At 37.8% G+C, this 25611-nt stretch overlaps 1 protein-coding gene and 1 long non-coding RNA gene across 14 annotated transcripts in view; one reads left to right on the forward strand and one right to left on the reverse strand.

The window, feature by feature from the left end:
• Window positions 1–3275: 3275 nt before the first annotated feature.
• LOC134475432 (uncharacterized) lies at window positions 3276–7761 on the reverse strand. The gene is made up of 2 exons (XR_010046543.1): window positions 6645–7761; window positions 3276–5377 (listed from the first exon to the last, which is right to left on the reverse strand). It is a non-coding gene; the product is annotated as an uncharacterized LOC134475432 (long non-coding RNA).
• Window positions 7762–7846: 85 nt separating this feature from the next.
• Window positions 7847–25611, forward strand: part of LOC106025607 (protein FAM156A/FAM156B-like) — a 32268-nt gene continuing 14503 nt past the window's right edge. For 2 of the 13 annotated variants that reach the window (XM_063245880.1, XM_013143236.3), the window contains exons 1-4: window positions 8097–8531; window positions 10669–10899; window positions 11402–11482; window positions 11695–11825. In XM_063245880.1, coding sequence (XP_063101950.1) covers window positions 8403–8531; window positions 10669–10899; window positions 11402–11482; window positions 11695–11825 — 572 coding nt within the window. In that variant the 5' untranslated portion in view covers window positions 8097–8402. Of the gene's footprint in view, window positions 11483–11694; window positions 11826–25611 lie in introns of those variants that run through there. The other 11 variants (XM_063245875.1, XM_063245874.1, XM_063245873.1 and 8 more) reach the window with 11 other exon arrangements.

The following is a 25611-nucleotide window of genomic DNA, read 5'->3' on the forward strand; positions in this document are numbered from 1 at the left end:
CTCCCTAATGAACACAGATGCAAAAGTCCTCAATAAAATATTGGCAAATAGGATCCAGCAAATCATCAAAAATATTATACACCATGACCAAGTGGGATTCATCCCAGGAATGCAAGGATGGTTCAACATACGCAAAACAATACATGTAATCCACCATATCAATAAAGCCAAAAATAAGAATCACATGATCATTTCTATAGATGCAGAAAAAGCCTTCCATAAGGTCCAACATTTATTCATGATAAGAACTGTACAGAAAATTGGAATAGATGTTCTTTACCTCAATATAATAAAGGCCATTTATGACAAACCAACAGCCAGCACCATACTAAATGGCCAAAAATTGAAAGCCTTTACTTTAAAATCAGGCACAAGACAAGGATGTCCTTTATCACCACTCCTATTTAATGTAGTTCTGGAAGTACTAGCCAGAGCAATTAGGCAAGAAAGAGAAATAAAAGGGGTAAAGATAGCAAAAGAAGAAGTTAAATTATCATTGTTTGCAGATGACATGATACTCTACATAGAAGACCCCCTAAACTCCATTGAAAGACTCTTAGATACAATAAATAAATTCAGTAATGTGGCTGGATACAAAATCAATACTCAGAAATCAATAGCATTCCTATACACGAACAACAAAATCACAGAGAGGGAAATAAGAGAAACTGAACTATTCACATTAGCAAGCAAAAAAAATGAAATATTTAGGAATTACTCTTATAAAAGAAGTGAAAGACTTATACAGTGAAAATTATAACACACTGAAAAAGGAAATTGAGGATGATCTCAGAAAATGGAAAGACATCCCTTGCTCATGGATAGGAAGAACAAACATTGTGAAGATGGCCATTCTCCCAAAACTCTTATACAGATTCAATGCAATCCCAATAGAAATACCATCAACATACCTTACAGATCTAGAGAAATCACTGCTAAATTTCACCTGGAAAGAGAAGAGACCTAGAATCGCAAAGGCAATTCTAAGCAGCAAAGACAAAGCAGGAGGCATCACAATCCCTGACTTGAAGTTATACTACAAAGCAACAGTAGTAAAATCAACATGGTATTGGACTCAAAACAGAGCCGAAGATCAATGGAATAGATTAGAAGATACAACCACAACTACAAAGACACTCAACCACCTTAAAAGGAGCCAAGCAGGTTCACTGGAAGAACGACAGTCTCTTTAATAAATGGTACTCGAAAAACTGGCTCTCCATTTGCCGAAAACTAAAGCTAGACCCATGTCTATCACCATGTACTAAATTAAAATCTAAATGGGTCAAAGATCTGAATATTAAAACAGAAACACTAAATCTATTGGAAAACAAATTGGGTAGAAACCATGGAGACACAGGAGTAGGTAGAGAATTGATGAACAGGACTCAAACCGCACAGGAAATACTTCCCAGAATCAATAACTGGGACCACTTCTTATTAAAAAGTTTCTGCATGTTAAAAGAAATCTCCAGCATAGTGAAAAGAAAACCCACAAACTGGGAAAAGATTTTAGTGAACTCTCTCTCAGACAAGGGACTCTTGTCTAAAACATATAAAGAATTAAAAAAAACTCAGACCTCCAAAATTCAAAGATCCAATCCAAAAATGGGCATCTGAGATGAATACATAATTCTCAGATGAAGAAATGCAAATGGAAAATAAATACATGAAAAAATGTTCATCATCATTGGTCATTAGAGAAATGCAAATTAAAACCACACTGAGATACCATCTCACTCCTGAAAGAATGGCCAGGATCAAGAAAACCAACAACAACAAATGCTGGAGAGGCTGTGGGGGAAAAAGGAACTCTCCTGCACTGTTGGTGGGAGTGTAGACTGGTACAGCCTTTGTGGAGGTCTGTCTGGAGATTTCTCAAAAAGTTGGGATTGGAAATCCCATTTATTCCAGCTATTCCACTTCTAGGCATATTCCTAGAAGAACTGAAAGCATCATACCACAGTGATGTATGTGCACCTATGTTTATAGCAGCACAGTTTGTAATCGCCAGATCTTGGAAACAACCCAAGTGTCCATCAACTGAGGAATGGATAAAAAAGTAGTATTTCTATACAATGGAGTATTATTCAGCTATAAAGAAGGATCACATTGAGATATTTATCAATAAATGGGCGCAGCTTGAGACCATACTCATAAGTGAAATAAATCAATCTCGCATGTGTGAATACCGAATAGTTTCCCTAATGTAAGTAATGATTCAAATATATAAAAATATGTGGTAATCATGATTCCCCATTATGTGGCCTTGAAGCCTTATAAAGTTTTCACTTATTAATTAGAAAGGCTTTATTCTGGGCTACTTGATATGGAAATACTTGAAGCTATAGTATATGAACTTTTATCCAAATATTTCAAGGAAAAAGACAGACACTATGGTAACTACTATTAAGTCGTGTTATTTGGTGGTGAAGCACTAGGTTGCTGAAACAGTCCCATGCTTTGACCTGTATTGTTATATTGTTATGTCCTGTTTTATCTCAATCTCTCCCTTATTCTTTAAAAAAATTATTTAGTTATTTCGTATGTTTTTTTTAATTAAGGGGAAAAATTTTAAAAATTAGGATATATAATAGTAACTCTTTTTGATTTCCTATTAACTTGTTTTGAAGTCCTGTAATACTCCCACTATCTTGTTTTGACTGATTAGACTCTGTTACATTCTGTATGATAGTATCAAGTTTGAGGGTATAGGCAACTACTTTGAAGGCTTAAGATGCCCATTCTGGTTTGACTATTGTCTCTTTTGGAAGTCCTGTAATGTTTACAATGCCTAAGTTTTATTGGTCTTGTTCTCTACTGTTTTGTCCAACTTTATAATATCTAATGAGATAGACAATTCTTTTTAAGGAAACAAGAGACAACGTTGATAACCACTGTTGATAACCTTGTACTCTGTTCTACATCATGCGCTATGTCTATCTTTGGTTTTGACTGACAGCTTTGTTTTGCCATATTTGACTTTATTCTCTCCCCCCCAAAAAAGTAATAAGAACTAAGGAGTAATAAAATCCAAAATGTGTAAATTTTGTTGTAAAAAAGAGAGGGGGGAAAAAAAAGAGGTCTAACGGATATAACAGCAAGTGTGTTTAGGGGTGTTAAATAGCTGACTATATTAATGTTTTTGGATCATTGAACACAGCTGTTTGCAGTCTCTCTGTTTGAATGTCCACTTTGTATTCTTTGATACTGTGATATGAGCAACTATTTCTAAGATTATAATATGTAATCTATTAACAGGTGATTTCTTACTGTTTTGGTTTTTTTTTTTTTTTGTAGTTCTGTATTACGTGTACCCTTATACCGCTTTGTTTTGTTTTGTGTTTTTCTCTTTTTCCTCTTAAATAAAATTTAAAAAATAAAATAAAATAAAATTCATCTGGAACCAGAAGAGACCTAGAATAACAAAGACAATTCTAAGCAGCAAAGGTAAGGCAGGGGACATCAAAATTCCTGATATTGAAGTACTACAGAGCTACTATAATACAATCAATATAATACTGGAATAAAAGCAGATATGAAGATCATTGGAATAGATTACATGATACAACCACAACTACGAACACACTCAACCACCTTTTGATAAAGGAGCCAAACATATTCTCAGGAAGAAGGACAATCTCTTTAATAAATGTTGCTGATAAAACTGGCTCTCCATATACTGAAAACTAAAAATAAACCCATGCCTAGCACCATTTACTAAACTAAAATCTAAAGGGATCAAAGATCTGAATATTAAAACAGAAATACTAAATCTGTTGGAAGAAAAATTAAGCAAAAGTCTTAAAGACATAGGGATGGGGAGAGAGCTCACGAACAGGAATCAAACCGCACAGGAAATTGTTCCCAGAATGAATAACTGGGATCACTTCGTGTCTTATTAAAGAGTTTCTGCATGTCAAAAGTAATCTCCGGCATAGTGAAAAGAAAATCCAAAAACTGGGGGGAAAAAACGCTTAGTAAACTGTCCCTCAGACAAAGGACTTCTGTCTAAAACATTAAAAAAATTTTTTAAAATTAGACCCGTGAAATTCAAACACCCAATCTAAAAATGGGCATCTGAGATGAATACACAGTTCTCAGATGAAGAAATACAAATGGCAAATAAATACATGAAAAACTGTTCATCATCATTATTCATTAGAGAAATGCAAATTAAAACCACACTGAGATTCCATCTCACTCCAGAAAGAATGGCCAGGATCAAGAAAACCAACAACAACAAATGCTGGAGAGGCTGTGGGGAAAAAGGAACTCTCCTGCACTGTTGGTGGTAGTGTAGACTGGTGCAACCACTGTGAAGGTCAGTCTGGAGATTTCTCAAAAAGTTAGCATTGGAAGTCCCATTTGCTCCAACTATTCCACTTCTAGGCATATTCCCAGAAAAACTGAAAACATCATACCACAATGATATATGTGCACCCATGTTTATAGCAGCACTATTTGTAATAGCCAGATCTTGGAAACAACCTAAGTGTCAATCAACTGAGAAATGGATAAAAAAGATGTGGTACTTTCATACAATGGAATACTACTCAGCTATAAAGAATGATCACATTGAGATATTTATAAATAAATGGACACAAGTGGAGACCATACTCATGAGGGAAATAAATCCAACTCACGTGTACAAATACCATACAGTTTCCCTAGTATAAGAAATGGTAAGAGTATGTAAGATTTTATGGGAATCATGATTCCCCATTGCACTGCTTTGAAGACTTATAATGCTTCCATTCCTTAGTTGGAATGGTTTTATACTGGTTTGTTTGATTTTATTATCTGTGATGGTATGAACAGCTATTTTGAAGAAAACAAGACATTATAATAGCCAGGGCTGATTTAATATCACCTTGCTTTGAAGTCCTACCATGCTTCTATTCTTCTGTTTCCATTAGTTCTATCATGTTGTATCTTATTAGATTTTAATATTTGTAATAGTATAAACAAATTTTCTATGTAAAATGAGATAATATCTTGGCCATTGTTCATTTTTGATTATTTGTTTCTGAATGCCTTGTAATACTTTCATTCTCTTGAATGGTTTTAGACTGTTTTGTTATGTTTGATACTATTGTATGTGAAGGTATGCTCAACTACTTCAAAGAAAGAGACATTATGGTGGCTACTGTTGATATGCAGTTGTATTGTGTTGAAGTATTGTGTGGCTTACATCATTCTTTTCTGATGTGCTTTGTTTCCTCTTTTGTCTTAATCTCTTTAAAATAAAAAAAAAAACTTTAAAAATACTGACCAGTCACGCATGGCAGCTCACAACCGTAATTCCAGCGCTTGGAGGATGAGGCATTACTGCTGTGAATTTAAGGCCAGCCTGAACTACATAACAAGACCATGTCTAAAAAAAAAAAAACTACAAGTATCAAACTCAATTAGGTCCATATGAATCAGAGGCAAATCTTTGCTATGTGTGCTGTACACTTCTTCTTAAAGCTTCTGTACATATGCTTGCATTTTGTTTATGGAGGTGTCCTTATTTCTTTAAAACTTTTTAATATGTACATAGGAGGTATGAAACATGATTTCATAGGCTTGTACACATACATAGAGGGACATGATTACTACAGTGTAGCAAAATTAAGCTTTTACCCTCTTTAGTCACATCTCAGTATCATACATATTTGCAAACAAAACTTGCCTTCAAAAACCCTGCCCTCAGATTCTATTACAATTACTTGAGTCATCTGGGGAATTCTTATGAACTTCTACCATGGGATAGCAAAACATTAAGTGTGCCTCTTCACCCAGCTAATCCCAATTAAAGTGGAAATTGCTCTCCTTCACCTGAAAACAGAAGGTAAGTAAAAATCAGGTAGATGAGGAAGGAGGAGGAGTATACAAAAGAAAGGTAAGTTCATCAGCAGGATATCCATATCACAGCAAGGAAAAGGCTGAGGGTGGGTCACCTGCTGAGCAAAAGAACATTAGATTGGCTAGAATGTAGGTGTCAGATGTGAGAGGGAGCGACATGCTTGAAATGTTATTTGGGACTAGGCAAGGCCAGATGTGCCCAGTCTAAAAGACTGCTTATATTCTAAGAACATGTGGGAAAACCTGCAGTATTTCAACAGGGGTGACATGACCTGCTTGGCAAGTGGGAAATCCCCTCTGGCCTTAGGATACAGTGTGCAGGAAGGGTCAGGACTGGTGGCAAGAGCATGAGCTCTGACTTGATGGTGATTGTCCAGGAGAGAGATGAGGGTGACTGGACTAACTGTGGTAGTGGATAGATGGGATTATAAAACTCTTCCTTACAAAGCCTCACTGAGGTCTGGGCTTTGGGATTACTGGGCTAGTCAGAGGGACAGTCATCGAGGATGGCTTCAAGCACCTCTAGCCTAAGCAGCAAGAAAGAAGGTGCTATCTTTTGCTGAGTTGGGCAGCACTATAGGAAGGGCAAATGGCAAAGGGTCAGGGTGGACACCATCAGCATGGGACATATTGAGCATTAGTAGCTACAAAACTCAACCACATATAACGAGGGAATTTGGGAAGCTGACCTAACCTCTTTATACCTAACATACCTCACCTGTTACATGAGAATAATACTAATTAGGAAACACAACATTCACTTAGCACAGAATAATATTTTATACATTACATACCATAGCATGATGCTCTTATGGCCACATACTCCCCAGGTAAAACGGGAATCTCTCTCCTACCCATGTTGGTTTGGTTTTGTGTTTATTTCCTTTGTTTGTTGGTTTGGTTTACACATCAACTTTGAGAATGGTATTGTCAGTACAGGCAGGAAGGAAACAAGAAAAGGGGTTAAAAAATTGCAAACTGTCAGTGTTTCTTATCACTTTTGTGCAATATATCCCATCAGCCTGTCTCCCACTGAAACATACTCCTCAGATCCTCTACTGTCCTGTCTGGAGTCTGTCTGTCTCCTTCAGTGGAGTAACATGAGCCTTTACTAAGATCTTCTACACTATTCTCTGCCCTGTAGGTTGTGTAGAAACAGTTCAGTGCCACGTGACTGGGAAGGGTGAGGGTTGTCAGCTGTCTCAAGAGGTCTGTAGTTTAGAAGATTAAGCTAGATTATGTGCTTCTTGAAAGAACAGTGTAGGGCTGCATACCAGGGATGTAGTAAAGCCACGGACATCTACCATTCAATCTGAGCCACCATTTATTCTTTGTGTGACCTTTTGCAAGTGACTTACACTCTGTGTGAGTCACCTCATTTGTAAAAGGCAGGCCCCGATAGTCTTCTGGGATTAATTCATTTTGGCCTTTAGACCACAAAAAAATTATTTTTAAATGTTACAAATGGCTGTGCATGGTAAGACACTTTCATGGTAAAAAGGGAATCTAATCTTATGTACCTATCTGCCTAGACGCACGTGAAAGACATCTGGCTTAAATTCACTTTGTTGGCCATGTTGAGCTTCACCTGTTTCCCGAAACAAGCCACGGCACAAAAATCCCTACACTTTCTTGTCCTAGGAAACCGCTGCCCACACAGGGCCAGGCTTCCCGGTAAGACCTAGCTAATGAGGCTTGCTGTGCGTCCACTCTGCCCTCACTCTGTAACACTCTCAGGTAACAGACCTTCTATTTCTTGTTCCTTGTTTCTCGAGAGTGATACACTTAGAAAGGAAGTTTGTCCCGCTAAAAATAGTTGGGCACAGAGCTAAACATCCCCTGGTTCAGCAGACTTCAAGCTTTTCTGATTACAACCCTCACACCTGCAGAAACTCTCCCCATTACAGCTAGTCTGCTCCTTCCTCTAAAAGGAAAGTGCAACCTCACTGAGACACCCTAGCCGACACATCTGGAGCTCTCTGCCAATAAGTGCAGATAAGGCCTAACAAATGAAACTCATGAGCGAAACTTTTTACTGATTTGGTTTTCCTCTTGCCTGCTGGACTTCTTTCGCCCACGCACAACCAGGCAATGAACCAAAGCAAAATCCGCGATCGATTTTCACGTGCATGCTCTGCACCAGAACCAGCCCGCTGAACTGGGGCCAGCAGCCTCTCGAGACCTCTCCGCGGCTCCCACGGGCCACGTCGATGACGTCACGTCCGCTCCCAGGAGTCGCTTCCCACGGGCTTGACGAACAGCATGGATTCCTAAACCCACAGGGCAGAGGTTGCTCCGGGGGCCGCGGCGGGGCGCTATTCGGAGTCAGCTGGGACAAGTGGTCTAGGCGGGGCGGAGGGGAATGGCGCGAGTCCCAATCAGCAGCCAGGCCTCACTGGCAGTGGCACTCCCAACCACCTTTTCGGACTGCTACTGCAGTGGCCGCAGCCTTAAAAAAAAGGCCCAGCTGCTCTGAGACGTCGCTTCCGGGTGGGTGACCGAGGCCTGGCGCGTGCACACGGCTTTCCCTGTTCCGCCTCTCTAGCCGCCAGATGCGGGCTCCTCTCGGCGATCTTAACCCCTTCCTGACTTCTTCCGCTTCGCAGTGTTTCCTGCTCTGGGGAAAGGAGGCGGCGCGCCTGCGAGTGGACGGCGAGACCTGCACTGGAGAACGAATGCGCGTGAGACAGGCCGAGCGATACTGAGAAGGATGAACCCAAGGGGCCGGGGAGAGAGGAAAAGGGATGGAGAGGGAGACATAGAAAAAGCGCCACAGAAAGAGCTCAGGAGCAAACCAGAGAGGCCCGAGAGGCCAAATGAGAGACGGAGGAAGAGGGTGGTGCAGGATGCAGAGGGAGCCAGAGCTTCAGGCAGGCGGGAAGGAGAGTCAGGGACAACAACCGCCCTACAGTGGGGCAGGGGAGAGAAGGAAAGAGGAGTGGGGCACCAGGGCAAGTGTGTGTCGAGACCACAATGGTCCCTCGGCCAATAGTGAAGGGCGCCCCGGAGAGGAGTGTTGTTTTTCTTGGAGAGCCCTTCGCTTCGCCATCAGAATGGCGTTTGAACAGTCTGCGTGTCGCATATTGCTCTTTCTGTAGCGGGAGACTGCTGTCTTTTAAGAGAGGAAATAGGATGTAAACTTTCTGTGGGCATCATTTAGCAGCCAGGGTGTCACAGGCGTCACATTCGAGATTGGTTCAGAAATAACCCATTTCAATCTTGCGTGGTGGCACATGCCTGTAATCGCAGCACTTAAGGTTTGTGCCAAGTTCGGGTCAGCCTGAGCTACAGAGAGTTCAAGGCCAGCCTGAACTACATAGCAAGACCCCGATTTACAAAAAGAAAAAGAAAAAGGAAATAAACACTCCCCCAGAAGTAACCAGTTCCCTTGGCATCGCCTCTCTCCCCTCCTCCTCTCCCACCCCACAGTGTGAGACAGAATCATTCAAATGTTTTCGAGACCAGCAACATTTCTCAAACGGAACCATTAGAAAAACTCTTCCTAGAACTCTTGAGAGGGTCTGTGGTCAGGATGTGACTTAGGAATGAGTACACATGCTTTTCATAGGCTCTGAGATTCCTGCCTTAGCGCACAAATATGGGTCATTATCAAGTAACTGTGCAGGCTGAAGTGTGTGGTAGTCAGGGAAGAAAGGAATCTTTGGTTGTCTCCTTTGCTTGAGTACAGCAGTGGACTTCAGTGGGTTCAGAAATGTGGTGTTAGGATTAGTCACAGATTTCCAGTATCATCTCCCTAGATTCACACAGCCTTCTTGGGGGTATCGGATTTGTGTGTTCAGCAGTATGTTTTAGGATTGTTTTGTTTGACTTATCCAAAAAGGCCAAGTGAATGGCCTGGCTTGGCTAAGCCTCTCAGTGTATCTACCAGCACGGAGAGAAAGGCCAGAAAGGAAGGATTTGTATATTTGAAGGAGCAAAATTTCAGCAGCTCCCTGTCAGGGGCAGTGTCTCTTTACCTGGACCATCTTGGCATTCAACACAGTGTTTGGCGTACAAATTTTGTAGGGAAGCACTGCTTGAACTCTTTTTGGTTAGAGATAAACTGCGCTGAAAATCATTTGTGTGTTCTATGAAATAGTTAAAACTACATCTTGGTAATCTGTTTCCTCAGCAAGTGGGTTGAAGCTGCTCTCAAGATTACTGTTTAGTTCTAAGCCAGGCAGTCATTCATTACAGGGAGAATTGACATTCTTAAAGTAATAGTCCTGGGCTATAACAGAATCTATGTATGATATCAGCAGATAATTACAATTTCAAGGTAAGGAGGGCATTATAAGCACAAGATGCTGAATGTGAATTACAGCAGCTGACTGTAGTGAGAGAGATTGATGTAAGGAATAGTACAGAGACCTTTCCATTTTAAAGACCTATGTAAGTGAGAAATAAATATTGTCACTACCTACCTGTGTGACCTTGAGTAGCTGAACTCCTCCGATCCTCGTTTATATCATTTGAAAGTAGGGATAGTAATACAAACCCAGGGTCCCTAATCTGAAACTCCAAAACCAAAATACTCTAAAACCTGAATATTTTTGAGCACCAGCATGATACTGGAAATGGAAAATTCCACACCTAACCTCTGATACTTTGCAGTCATGGTAGGAGTGTAGCTCAGCAATAGAGGGTGTGCTTAGCATCCCTGTGACCCTGGGTTAAATCCCCAGCAAACACACACGAGCATGAGCACACACAGAATACACACACAATCACAGATGCATTGAAAGTATTCTATAAAATTATCTTTAGGCTGTGTGTATATGACATCTATAATAACACGCAAAAGGATTTTATTTTTAGGCTCCAGTCTCATCCCTGAAATACGTCATTATGTGTATGCAAATATTCCAAAATCTGAAAATTCTGCCTTGTGAAACATCACTGGTCCTACTTTTCTGCACTGTGTGTCACACCAGCCTAAGGAAGCAGCTCTTCCGGACCACCTGGGCTTCAGGACCGCCTCTCTGTTCCAATCCTTCCATGGCTCATGATTTGAGCCTTGTTTTGTTCAGTGCCTTGCTTCAAACACTGGTAGGACTCTGAGGACTGTTATCCTAAAGTACTATGTGTTGTGCGTGAGCAGATGCCGAAAGTATTTCAGCTGGATTTTCTGTTCATCCAGTGTGTATGTTTTTTTCTCCCCACACTGCCTAGGGTCCAGAATCATGTGCTATGAGTGCCATAGTTTCCCACTTCTCAGTTGACAGGTATCATTATGCCAGCTAGAAATAATATGTTGTGGGTGAGTGGATATAGCAGATCCTGTGTTCAGATTTCTGTTCATTGAAGGGGTAGGAAGCATCGTGTCTTCTATCCCCACTCTACTGCCAATTGTCTACCATCAGTGGAGTCCCCAGTCTTTTACTCCCTATAGCATTTCTTGAACAGAATTTCACTTCCTGAGACTGAGCTCTGTCTTCACAATGGGGCTACACTGGATATCTCACCAACAAGGCCACTGAACACAATGTATTCTTGGTAAAGGCTGCTTGCATGAATATATCCTCGCCACTCAGGTTGTGTTGTTTTGTAGATGAGAGGTGTAGATGTCCCTCAGCTGACTGTCATCAGTATATGTGATGTGAGCTCACTGATCAGTGACCTTTGTGACCAGGTGAGTTCTTCACTGGCAAGAAGAGATTCTCTTGTAGACTTTCTCCTGCTGCTTTGGCCCCTCCTCATCTTTCCTAGTCCCTAAGACCCTCATTTGAGCTCCCATGTTGGTTTCTTCATTTTCTTTTACACTCAGAACCAGGCACTGCTAGGTATTTACTGATATCACTGTACTTTATGTGACAGTACTAATGCCATACCCTCCATTCTCAGCCTGGTAGGATAGAGCTTATACATGGAAGCCCCAAAATTACAGAACACCTGTGTGCAAAAGACTGGACAGCGCTGACTGACCCACTTATATGGCTGCGACACAGACTCCTTTTTCCCTGGCATCCTAGAAGGTAGGTGGATACTTTCTAGCACTCTTTGCCTTGCATAGGGCTCAGTCATTTACCCATGAGAATTTACCATTTCTGGAAAAGCATCACAGTATGACATGTTATCATTAAAGGAATCCTGTTCTTTAAAACAGAAATTATCTTCATAGGAATGTTCCCTACCATTTGGGAAAGTTGGCAAAAATATCATATACTGTCACTGTTTTGCTTATTTTGGTTTTGGGGTTTGTTTGTTTTCAGTGCTGGGGATCATGTTCAGGTCTGTGCCTCTCTATGGCTGTCAAGTGCCATACCAGTGAGCTGCAGTCCCAGCCCCAGTGTCATTATTTCAGTTGTCAAAATCAATACAACTCTCCCCACAACGCTCATCACCCCAACATGCAGTGCATTTGCCTGTTTAGCTGTAACTTTCTTGTCCCTATCACTAGAATGTAAGCTAATATGAGAGGAAATTGATGAAGTTTGTTGGACAATATTTGGGTCACTGAGAAGACAGCCTGGCACTAGAAAAAGGTGGTAACATTGCTCTAGGAATGGCCTGATCCCCAGATGAGCTCTGGATGCAGGGACCAGCCTCCAGGTCTTTCATTCCTGACCTCTGTATCTAGAGATTACTCTTTAGTTCAGATTTCGGAGGGGCACAAGAATCCAGAGAGGCCTCGCCCCGCCACCAAGGGCAAATGCATCTGGAGTCAGACAGACCTGGCATGGAATTCAGTCTCTTCCTGGTTGTGTGATGTTAGGGCCATCACCTGATCTCACAGTGCAGGAATGTCCTTTGCCATATGGGTCAATATGAATTCTATGGGGTTAACATTTAAGTGAGTTGTTTATAGAGGATCCATGTTTTTACTTCACCTGGTAGATATTTGTGAACATCTACTTGGGGCAGGGCTCTGTGGTGGACAAACCACACAACGTTGCCAAACTCTGTAAAGGTTTCAATTCATAATCAGCTGGCTCCAAGGCAGGGTGGCACACACCAGAGAGGCAACAGTTCATAGCAACAGAAGACAGAAAAAGCAGTAACAGAGGAACAGACTTCTTTTTGTTCCTTGTATTGTATGTACCCACTGTAGGGTGGGTGTAGGACTCACATCCTTAATCCCAGTATTGGACCATGAATCAATCACAAACACAAGATTCAGCCTCCTCTGAAAAGCCCACCCCTCATCACCACATGAGTCTTTGGGGAGACATCCAGACACAGACTGTAACAGTTTGTATATGTGCACAGCCTGCTCACATGATTCAAAATATCTAATAATTTATGTTTCCTACCCTGATATTTGGTGAAGAATGATTTCTAAATACCAGGGTGTTCTGAAACAGTAAGTATATTCTTAGCTTCCACATTTCCCAAAGCACAGAAGCTAAAATGCTGCTTTAAAGTATTGATATAACATTTAATGTTAAAAAATTTAAATTCATCTAAACCTGGGCAGAGTGAAACACACCTCTAATCCCTGCTCCTCAGAAATCCAAAGAGGCCATGCTATGATATAAGATTTGTAAGATACTCCCACTCTATGTCACGAGTATTAGGCCAGCCTGACAGGGCCAGACCTCATCTTTTTAAAATGTGGATTTATTCAACCCATGTCTATTGATAGAACAGAAAGCTGTATTTGTTGCAAAATCTACTGTGTAGATGTTTCCATTTATTAAGATTGACTTTTCTGGGGCTGGGGATTTAGCTCAGCGGCATAAGCACCTACCTTGCAAGCAGGCAGTTGTGAGTTCGATCCCTGGTACCGATACGGAAAAAAAGACCCCAAAAAAAGATTGACTTTTCTCCTTTTGGAATACAGTTCTTTAAGTTTGAACATAAGTGAAGATTCTTACTGCCACCACCACAATCAGGATTAGGGAACTTGTTCATCTCCCCAAAACACTTCATATACCCCTTTCATCTATACCTAGTTTGTGATAAATAATAATCTCTCCTGTTGGTATCATTTTGTCTTTTGGGAAGCATCATAAATGAAACCAGACAGCTCATAGCCTTCTGAATGGGTTTCTTTCAGTTAACATAATGCAAAATCTTGGATGAACTGTCAATACCGTATTATTTTTCAGTGTTGAGCAATTTTCATTGAATAGATAGCACACTTTCTTATCCATTCATTTATCGAAAGATAATTGTGTTGGGGGCTGGGGATTTAGCTCAGCGGCATAAGCGCCTGCCTTGCAACCAGACAGTCATGAGTTCGATCCCTGGTACTGATAAAAACGAAAAGGACAAAAAAAAAAAAAAAAGATAATTGTGTTGTTTTTAGTTCCAGGTAACTATGAATGGAACTACTCCAAACATTCTTGAACTAGCTTTTTTGTGTGTGTTAACCTAAGTTTTTGTTTCTCTAGGGTATAGACACAGGGAGTGATGTTGAGATTCATATTTTTGCATGTGAATATACAACATTTGTTGGAAAATTCTCCCTTCTCTTGAATTCTCATTTATATCCCTGTCAAAACTCATTTGAAACCAGGCATAGTGGTGCATACCTGTAATCCCTGAATTTGGAAGATTAAGGCAAGAAGATCACTGAAAATTCTAGGTCATCCTGGGCTACATAGTGAGTTTAAGGCCAGCCACAACTACACAACAAGACCCTGTCTCAGAAAAATTCATTTGACCATATTTGTTTGGACCTATTTATGAACCCTGTTTTCTACCATCAATCTCTATGTTTACTCCATTCCTAGATAGCAGAGCTCTTAATTACAGCAACTTTATGTGAAGTATTAAAACCAAATTATGTGATTTCTCTAATACATTCTTATTTCAGAACTTTGAAAATTCCACGTGAATTGTAGAATCAACCTGCGTAGTTATAGATAGACAGACAGATAGATAGCCAGTCAGCCAATGAGCAAGCGAGAGACAGTGAGAGAGAGAGAGATAGAGAAGAATTTCCTTCCAAGGTTTTGGTTGGCATTTCATTAATTCTGGCAGATCAACTTGGGAATAACTGCCCCCCCCCTTGTTGAGTCTTTTGATCTATGAACATAGCATTTTTCTCTAATTTTAATTTTCTTTGATTTCTTTGGGTATTTTATAGTGTTTAGCATACAGAGCCTATATATATTTAGTTATATATGTAACTGAGTTTGAAGCTACTATAAATAATATTTTTAAACTTAGGCTTGTCATATTCATATGGCTGATTTACAGTGTTGACCTTGTCTCCTGTATCACTGCTAAACTCACTTATGGGTTCTAAGAGTTTTGGAGGAGATGCAAGGTGTGATCAGCATATTCAGTGAATGATTAAAGGCTGAAAATTTCTACTGCAGTAAAGCACTCATTGCCATTAACCTCCTCAAAATATTCCCCCTTACATCTAACACACTTCTCCCATCATTCTTGCTACTTTATGAAGCAGTTCTTCTTTTATGAGTGTTTTACAAGCTGTGATAAAAATACAGTAAAGATGTTATATTCCATCCAGTGGAAAAGCAAGGCTTGTAAAAACATTACACTGTGTCCTCATTTATATTACTTAACAGATCTGTGATTTCTGGTTCTCCTGCAAAGTCAGAATGACCATAAAGGATAAATATTTTTAATCAGTTCAAGACTTGAAGGCAACCATAACGAGGCATACCTGTATGCCATAACGAGGCAACTAAAGATATGACAAAGGACTTCATACTGCCTGAGAAAGTGTCAAGAATGATGAGATAAATGTGTTAGAAGTAAAGGGGAATATTCTGAGTGTGGATTAATTACTGTAACAATTCCATTTTAATGTAAACATTGATTGGATTCTTTCTTTCTTCTTTCTTTCTTTCTTTCTTTCTTTCTTCTTTTTGAGACAGAGTCTTACTATGTAGTTCAGGTTGGCCTTGACCCTACAGCACACCTCCTGCCTTAGCCTCCTGAGTGCTGGGATTATAAGCGTATGCCACCACACCCAGCTCATAGTATGTTTCAATCATATCTCATATGTTAAATATTGTATATAGATTATCATAAAGTCTATGAGAAGAAAAGCATTTTCTTCTTTCTTATTTGTATACTGATGACTGTGCAGGCATTGAGCACCATTTAGGTTTCTAGCATGAAATTCAGTAGCTGTGGTAAGAGTGGCCATTCCTGCATTATTCTCAACTTTATTAAGAAAGGGGTCAATCATTGACTGTTAAATGGGATACTAGTTGTAGGGATTTTTGTACATGCCCTTTAACAAGTTCAGGAAATAGTATTTTATTTATTTCTACTGTGTTATAATTTTTAATGTTACCAATGGATTTGCATCTCATCCAATGGTTTTTCCTGTACTTTGATATGATCCTGTCAGTTTTCTTCTTCTCCTGATTTTTAATTAGTGAAAGGAAAACATTTGTAGTTCTAATATAAAACCCACTTGATTGTGGCTTATGACGATATTGCTAAATAAAAACTAGTGATATTCTATTGAATGTTGTACAAATGCTAAGACAGTATCAGCCTGTAGTTTTCCTGGTATCAGTACAATGCTAGCCTCATAAAATAATGTGGAAGTATTTCCTCTGTTATTTTCTGAAAGAAATTATTTAGAGTTGATCTTCATTTAATGTTTGGTAGCTTTAAAAAAAGAAAATAAAATACCTCTGTGGTATTTTTGTAAAGCTTTTTAACAACCAGTTCAATTTCTGTGAAATATCTAAGACTATACACAATTTGATTTCTGGTAAATTTTAGTAGCTAATGATTTCTTACTAATACGTCCATTTGTGTAAGCTATAGACTTAAGTGATTTAAATCTGATGGCAATATGAGCATACTGTGCATTTTCTGGAACTGTAATGAAATCCTTTCTTGTATTATTGCTCTTGGTAAATTGTTTTCTTCCTCGCTTTTCTTCCTGGTAAAGGTTTATAAGTAGAGCTTGGTTCATTGAGTATCTTGCTTTTTTCTTTTCATTTGTGATCTCTTGATTCTTTTATTTCCTTTTAATTTTTTATTTTAAAGAGAAAACAAAACAAAGCAGGTCAGAACAAAACAATGCAAGCAACACAGGATTTCAAAACAAAACAACAAGAAATCAACAGGGCTTACCATAATGTCTCTTGTTTTCTTAGAAATACTTGTCCATATCTTCACACCCAATGAATTTGAACAAGACAAAATAGTAAAAAATTATTCAAAACAAAACAATGAAAGCATTACAGGCCTTCAAAACCAGACAATAGGAAAATCAACAATGACTACCATAACGTCTCTTGTTCTCTTAAAAAGAGTTGTCCATACCTTCACTCATATTGAAATCAATTCATAGAAAACAAACTAAAACCAATCAAAACAAAGAATAAAGGCATTACTGGACTTCAAAGCAAGATGATAGAAAATCAGCAATGTCTACAATAATGTCATGTTTTCTTCAAAGTAGCTGTTGATACCATCACATGTAATAAAATTAATTCTTGTAAATTCTTTAGGAGAAGTTATAGGCATGGATAAACCTATACATGTACACCTATCCTTTCTGTATTAGAGGAAAAAACAAAATGAAGCAAAAAATACAAGAAAAACAAGAAACAAATAAATAACAATAACAAAGAGCCCAAAACGATGACAAAGTCTTTCAAAACTAGGTGGTAGGAACATAAATAAGGTTGCCATTTTACATAGTTATCTTGAAAAAAGTTAGCTAGATTATCGGATATAAACATGCAAAATTGATCCAATCCTATGAATGTTAACAGTTTTGTTCCAAGAACTGATAGAATTAGTAACACAATCATCTTAGCTATTTTGAGTATATATACAATTTTATATCTTTTTTATTTTCCCCTCTTACTTTTCTCCTTTTCATTGGTTGAGTCATTTTTTCCACTTAGAGCAGTTTCTTACCCTTTCACAATATTTATTGAAGATTTTGTATCTTATTTACTCTTTTCTGTTTCTTACACTAGAGAGACAATACAGTATTAACACATGTGAGTTTGATTTCACTTATGACTATTGTCTCAAGACACATCCATTTACTTATAAAAGCCTCAATGTGATCCATCTTTATAACTGACTATTACTCCATTATATAAAAATATCATATTTTTTATCCATTCATCAGTTAATGGGGACTTAGGTTGTTTCAAATATTTGGCTATTACAAATTGTTCTGCTGTAAATATGGGTGCCATATATCACTGTGGTATGGTGTTTTCTATTCTTCTGGGAATATACCCAGAAGTGGAATAGTTGAGTGCAATGGGAATTCCAATCCCAGCTCTTTCAGGAACCTCCAGAATGATTTCCACAGTGGTTGCACCAGTCTACACTCCCACCAACAGTGCAAAAGAGTTCCTTTTTCCCCACAGCCTCTCCAGCATTTGTTGTTGGTAGTTTTCTTGATCCTGGCCATTCTTTCTGGAGTGAGATGGAATCTCAGTGGGGTTTTAATTTGCATTTCTCTAATGAGGAATAATGATGAACATGTTTTCATGTATTTATTTGCCATTTGTATTTCTTCATCTAAGGAGTGTGTATTCATCTCTGAAGCCCATTTTTGGATTGGGTCTTCAAATTTCGGGACTCTGATTTTTTAAATTTGTTATATGTTCTAGATAGAAGTCATTTGTTTGAGGGACAGTTTACTAAGATTTTTTTCCCAATTTGTGGGTTTTCATTTCACTGCTGGAGATTTTGTTGGTTATACAAAAACTTTTTAATAATATGAGGTCTCAGTTATTGATACTGGGAAGTATTTCCCATGGTTTGATTTTTGTTCATGAATTCTCTGCCTATTCATATATCTTCAAGATTTCTACCTACTTTGCCTTCCAGCAGATTTAGTGTTTCTGTTTTAATGTTTAGATCTTGATCCATTTTGACTTTAGTTTAGTTCTTAGTGATCAGCATCAGTCTAGCTTTAGTTTTCAGCATATGGAAGGCTAGTTTTTAACACAACTTATTAAAGAGGCTACGTTTCTTCCAGTGAGCATGTTTGGTTCCTTTGTCCAACACAAGGTGGCTGACTGTGTTTGTACTTGCAGTCATATATTATAACCTATTCCACTGATTTTCAGGTATTTTTAAATCCATTACCATGCTGATTTTATCACAGTAGCTTTGTACTATAATTTCAAGTCAGGGATTGTGATGCCTCCTGCCTTGCCTTTGTTGCCCAGAATTGCCTTTGCTATTCTAGGTCTCTTCTGGTTCCAGATGAATTTTAAGAATTATTTCTCTAGATGTGTGAAGTATGCTAATTGTATTTTGATTGGAATTACATTAAATTCGTATAATAATTTTGGGAGAATGGCCATTTTCAAAATGTTTGTTCTTCCTATCCATGAAGAAGGAATGTCTTTCCATTTTCTGAGATCCTCTTCGATTACTTTTTTCAGAGTACTGTAATTTTCACTGTATACATATTTTACTTCCTTTGTTAGATTGAGTCCTAAATATTTCAATTTTTTGACATGCTATTGTGAAAAGTGTGGTTTCTCTTATTTCTCTCTTAGTGAGTTTGTTGTTTGAGCAAAGGAATGCTATTGATTTCTGAGTGTTGACTTTGTATCTAGCTATATTACTGAATTTGGTTATTACATCTACAAGTCTTTCAATGGAGTTTTGGGGTTCTTCTATGTACAGAATCATCTTATCTGCAAATGATGCTAATTTGATGTGTTTCTTTTCTATCCTTATTCCTTTTATTTCTAGCTCTTGTCTAATTGCTCTAGCTAATGTTCCAACACTATATTGAATAGCAGTGGTGATAATGGACATCCTTGTCTTGTTCCTGAATTCAGAGTACACACTTTCAATTTTTTATCATTTAATATGATGATTGATGTTGGTTTGTCATAGATGGCTTTTATCACGTTGAACTAAAGTGCATCTATTCCGATTTTCTGTGGGTTTCTTATCATGAATGAATGTTGAACTTTATGAAAAGCTTTTCTGCATCTATTGAAATGAACCTGTGATTCTTATCTTTGGCTCTCCTGATAGTGTATATTACATTGATTGATTTGTGTATGCTGAATCACTACTGCATTCCTGGGATGAATCCCACTTGGCTGTGGTGTTACGATCTTTTGATGATATGCTGCATTCTGTATGCCAATATTTTATTGAGAATTTTTGCATCTATGTTTATTGGAGATATTTGCTCGTAGTTCTATTTTTTAGTTGGGAATTTCTCTGGTTTTGATATTATGGTAATACTTGCTTCCAGGAATGAATTAGTGAAAATTGCTTCAATTTCAATTTCATTAAAGAGTTTGAAGAGTGTTGACATTAGATCTTCCTTGAATTTATTATAGAATTCAGCAGTGACTCCACCAGGACCTGGGCTTTTCTTTCTTGGAAGGTTTTAATTACATTTTTAATTTCACTACTTGAATTGTGTTATTCAGCAGTTTTACATCTTCTTGATGCATTTTAGGTACTTCATAGGTATCTAGGAATCTGTCCATTTCTTCTGTGTTATTACAACTATGCGAGTAAAGGTTTTCAAAGTAGCTAGTGATGACCTTCTGTATTTCCATAGGGTCTATAGTGACGTTGCCCTTTTCATTCCTTATTGCTTGAATTTGAGTTTTTCTTTCCTTTTTTTTTCATAAGATTGGTTAGGGGCTTATTAATTTATTTATTCTTTCAAAGAACCAACTCTTTGATTCGTTAATACTTTGTACTGTTTTCTTAGTCATTGTTGTATTGACTTCTGCTCTGACCTTTATAATTTCCTGTATTCTTTTGGCTTTGGGTTTGATTTGCTATTCTCTTTGTAGATGTTTGAAGCGTAGCATCAGGTTCTTTGTGTTCCTTCTGTTTTCCTGATGTGGTAATTCACTGCAACAAATTTCCCTCTGAGGACTGCTTTCATTGCATCCCACAGGTTCTACTAAGTAGTATTTGTATTTTTGTTTGCTTGTAGATATTGCTTAGTTTGTTCTTAAATTTCTTCTATGACACATTGATTTTTTAAATTTTTGTATTTTAAAGAGATTAAGACAAAAGAGGATATAATACAGCAGATCAGAACAGAACAATTTAAGCAACATAGTATTTTACTACAAAACAAACCAATATAACAGTAGCTTCCATAATGTCTCTTTCCTTGCAAAAGTGGAGCATAACTTCATACACAATAGTATCAAACATAAAAAAATACTATAAAACCATTCAAGAGAATGAAAGTATTATACGACATTCAGACCCAAATAGCCGAAAATGAACAATGGTTACTATATTGTCTCATTTTCCACAAAAAATTTGTTTATACTACCACACATAACAAAATCCAATACAATACAACATGATAGAACCAATGTAAAAAGAAGAACAAAACTATGGTAGTACTTCAAAACAAGATGATATTAAATCAGCACTGGCTATTATACTGTCTTGTTTTCTTCAGAATAGCTATTCATACCATCACAAATAATAAAATCAAACAATCCAGGATAAAACCATTCCATCTGATGAAAGCGAGCATTATAAGGATTCAAAGCAATGTAATGGGGAATCATGATTACCATAAACTTTTATATACTCTTACCATTTCTTGCACTGGAGAGACTATGTGGTATTTATACACATGAGTTTGATTTATTTTGCTTACGAGTATGTCTCAAGTTGCATCCATTTATTTATAAATAGCTCAATGTGATCATTCTTTATACCTGAGTAGTACTCCATTGTATAAAAATACCACAACTTTTTTATCCATTCCTCAGTTGTTGGACACTTAGGTTGTTTCTGACTATTACAAATTGTGCTGCTATAAACATGGGTACACATATATCACTGTGGTATGATGTTTTCAGTTCTTCTGGGAATATGCCTAGAAGTGGAATACCTGGTTGAATGGGACTTCCAATCCCAGCGTTTTCAGGAATCTCTACACTGATTTCAACAGTGATTGCACCAGTCTACGCCCCCACCAACAGTGCGGGATAGTTGCCTTTTCTCCACAGCTTCTCCAGCATTTGTTGTTGGTAGTTTTCTTGATCTTGGCCATTGTTTCTGGGGTGAGATGGAATCTCGGTGTGGTTTTAATTTGCAGTTCTCTAATGACCAATGAGGATGAACATTTTTCCATGTATTTATTTACCATTTATATTTCTTCATCTGAGAACTGTGTATTCATCTCAGATGCGCATTTTTGGATTGGGTCTTTGAATTTCAGGGGTCTGATTTTTTTTTAATTATTTATATGTTTTAGACAACAGTCCTTTGCCTGACAGACAGTTCACTAAGATTTTTTTCCCAGTTTATGGGTTTTCTTTTCACTATTCTGGAGATTTCTTTTGACATACAGAAACTTTTTAATAAGACGTGACCCCAGTTATTGATTCTTGGAAGTACATGGAAGTATTTCCCTGCGGTTTGATTCCTATTCATGAATTCTCTACCTACCCCTATGTCTTCAAGATTTTTACCTAATTTTTCTGCCAAGAGATTTAGTGTTTGTGTTTTAACATTCAGATCTTTGTTCCATTTAGATTTTAGTTTACTACATGGTGATAGTCATGGGAATACTTTTGAGTTTCAGTATATGGAAAGCCAGTTTTTCCAACAGCATTTATTAAAAGAGACTGTTGTTCATCCAGGGAACATGTTTGGCCCCTGTATCAAAGATAAGGTGGTTGACTGTATTTGTAGTTGTGGTTGTATCATCTAATCTATTCCATTGATCTTCAGATCTGCTTTTATTCTCATATCATGTTAATTTTATTACAATAGCTTTGTAGTATCAATTTAACTCATGGAATTGTGATGCCTCCTGCCTTGCCTTTGCTGCTGTTTTGCTATTCTAGGTCTCTTCTGGTTCCAGATGAATTTTAGGAATGATTTCTCTAGATCTTTGAGGTATGTTGATGATATTTTCATTGGGATTGCATTGAATCTGTATAACAGTTTTGGGAGAATGGCCATTTTCACAATATTTATTCTTCCTATCCATGAACAAAGGATTTCCATTTCCTGAAATCCTCTTCAATTTCTCTTTCAGGGTATTATAATTTTCCCTGTATAGATCTTTTACTTCTTTCATGAGATTAATTCCTAAATATTGCATTTTTTTTGGATGCTAGTTTCAACAGTGTGGTTTCTCTTATTCCTCTCTCAGTGATGTTGTTGTTAGTGTATAGAAATGCTATTGATTTTTGAGTATTGATTTTGTATCCAGATACATTGCTGAATTTATTTATTATATCTAAGAGTCTTTCAATGGAGTTTTGGGGTCTTCTATGTAGCGTATCATGTCATCCCACAAATAATGATAATTTAACTTCTTCTTTTACTATCTTTACCCCTTTTATTTCTCTCTGTTGTCTAATTGCTCCGGCTAGTATTTCCAGTACTGTATTGAATAGGAGTGGTGATAAGTGACATCCTTGTTCCTGATTTTATGGTAAAGGCTTTCAGTTTTTGGCCATTTAATAAGATGCTGGCTGTTGATTTGTCATAGATGGCCTTTATCATATTGAGGTAAAGACCATCTGTTCCAGTTTTCTGTAAGGTTCTTATCATGAATGAGTGTTGGACTTTATCAAAAGCTTTTTCTGCATCTATAGAAATCATCATGTGATTCTTACTTTTGACTCCTGATATGGTGGATTACATTTATTGATTTACATGATCTGATAACATGCATGGGATTATTTCAGTCCTTTTACATTTATTTAAATATGTTCTGTGAGCTAGTATATGGTCTATTTTAGAGAATGTCCTATGTGCTTCTGAGAAGAATGTATATTCTGATGTTGTTATATGGAACACTCTATTTATGTCTATCAAGTACATTTGTTCATAAGTCTGATTCAGTTTTGTTATTTCTTTGCTGATTTTCTGTCTGGTTGATCTGTCCCTTGGTGTCAATGGTGTGTTAAGTTTTCCTATTATAATTGTGTTATTGCTAATTTGATTTTTCATTTCTATTAATACTTGCTTTGTATAACTGGGTGCTTTGGAGTTTGGTGCATAAATGTTTAAGATAATTATCTCATCCTCTTGAATTTTTCCTGTATCCAGTATATAGTGACCTTATTTATCTCTTAGGATAATTTGTGGTTTGAATTTCACATTGTCTGCAAACAGAATAGCTACCTCCTCTTGTTTTTGGGTTCCTGTTGCATGATGTATTGTTTTCTATCCTTTGACTTTCAGTCTGTGAGTATCCTTTTGGGTTAGATGGGTTTCTTGCAGACAGCATATGGTTGGATTTTGTTTCTTGATCCCCTGTGCCATTCTGTTTCGTTTAAATGGTGAATTGAGACTATTTACATTAATGGTTATAACTGTTATTTTAGTTTATTGTTGACATGTTATCTTTCTGCTGTTGCATCTTTATCTTTCCATTCTGTTTAATTATCTGCCTTACTTAGTGGTTTTTTCCTATGTGTATCTAAACTGTCTTTAGTATTCTTTGCATGGTTGTCTTGGTGATCATGAAGTTCTTCAGCTGTTCTTTGTCATGGGAGTATCTTATTTCTCCATCCATTTTGAAGGACAATTTTTCAGGGTACATCATTCTAGGTTGAAAATCATTTTCCTTTAGGATCTGAAATACTTTACTCCATGGTCTTCTTGACTTCATTGTGTTGAGAAGTCCGCTGTGGTTCTGATATGTTTTTCTTTATAGGTGATCTGTCTTCTCTCTAACAACTTTTAATATTCTATTTTTATGTTGGATTTCTGGGATGGTGATTATTACATGTCTGGGTATGGTTTTATTTTGGTTATGGTTATTTGGAGTTCTATATGCTTCACTAATCTGCATGTCAGTTTCCATTGTCATGTTTGGAAATTTTCAGCTATTACTTCTGTAAATAGCCTCTTGATATCATTTATGTTGTCCTTTTCTTTTTCATTTATCCCTATCAGTCTTATGTTGTTTTTCTTTGCATCATCTGCAGCTGTTGAATTGTTATTTCCTGATTCCTTGTTATTTTTAAAAGATCTTCCCTTTCCTGTTCACTAACTGCAATCTTGTCTTGGAGGTCTGAAATTCTATCTTCACTTTCATTGAATCGGTTTTGACAATTTTCAATGGAATTTTTGATTTCCTGTATATCTCTTTGAATTTGCTTCATGTTTTCTGTTTGTTTCTTATATTGTTCATCCAGGGATTCTATCATTTTGTTTTATTCCTCTAATTTTTTAACTGTGTCTTCTTTAGATGTGTTAGCATCTCTTTCATTACTTTTATCATTTCTTATTTTACCTGGGGAATTATTTGTGATTTGAGTTCTTTTATAGGTTCCCAGAGTTGCTTCTGTGTTTCAGTTGGTATCATTTCAGGTATTTCAGGTGTATGGCATATATTTTCTTCTATGTACATGGCTCCTAGGCTTTCTTGGGATGCGCTGCAGATTTGAGATTGTAATTTAGTCTTTTGTTTTGTCATTTTCCTGTATTTCCACGTTTCAAGTGTTGTTCCAAGGCTTCCCCTGGGCATGTTGTAAATCGTCTTCTATGCCCTCAGCTCCTGGGACTGAATGGAGGTTGCTAAACATGGTCCAGTCAGGCCCTCAGGCCCTCGGGCCCTCCTGTGACACCTCCAGTGTTCCAGGAAGCTGGCCAGGTACCTAACCACTGTGGATAATGGTCCAAAGCTCTCCCTGGGCAATGACCAATGCACTGGAACTCACTTCACGTGCCTTTAACTCCCCTGATTGAAGAAGGTCACTGGGCATAATCTAACTGGGCTGCAAAGCCTCCCAAGCCTAGTCTAGTGTGGCTGGAAGCTGAGCAGCCCCTTGACCACTGGGAGCAATGATTTTAAAATCTCCTGGGGCTTGGGATGGTGTGCAGGGCTTACCCCAGCCGGCAGCTGAGTTCCATTGATTG

The sequence above is a fragment of the Cavia porcellus genome, unplaced genomic scaffold (genome assembly GCF_034190915.1).
Source record: "Cavia porcellus strain 051 isolate PalLab524CR breed Dunkin Hartley unplaced genomic scaffold, mCavPor4.1 scaffold_3, whole genome shotgun sequence".
Classification (NCBI taxonomy): Eukaryota; Metazoa; Chordata; class Mammalia; order Rodentia; family Caviidae; genus Cavia; species Cavia porcellus.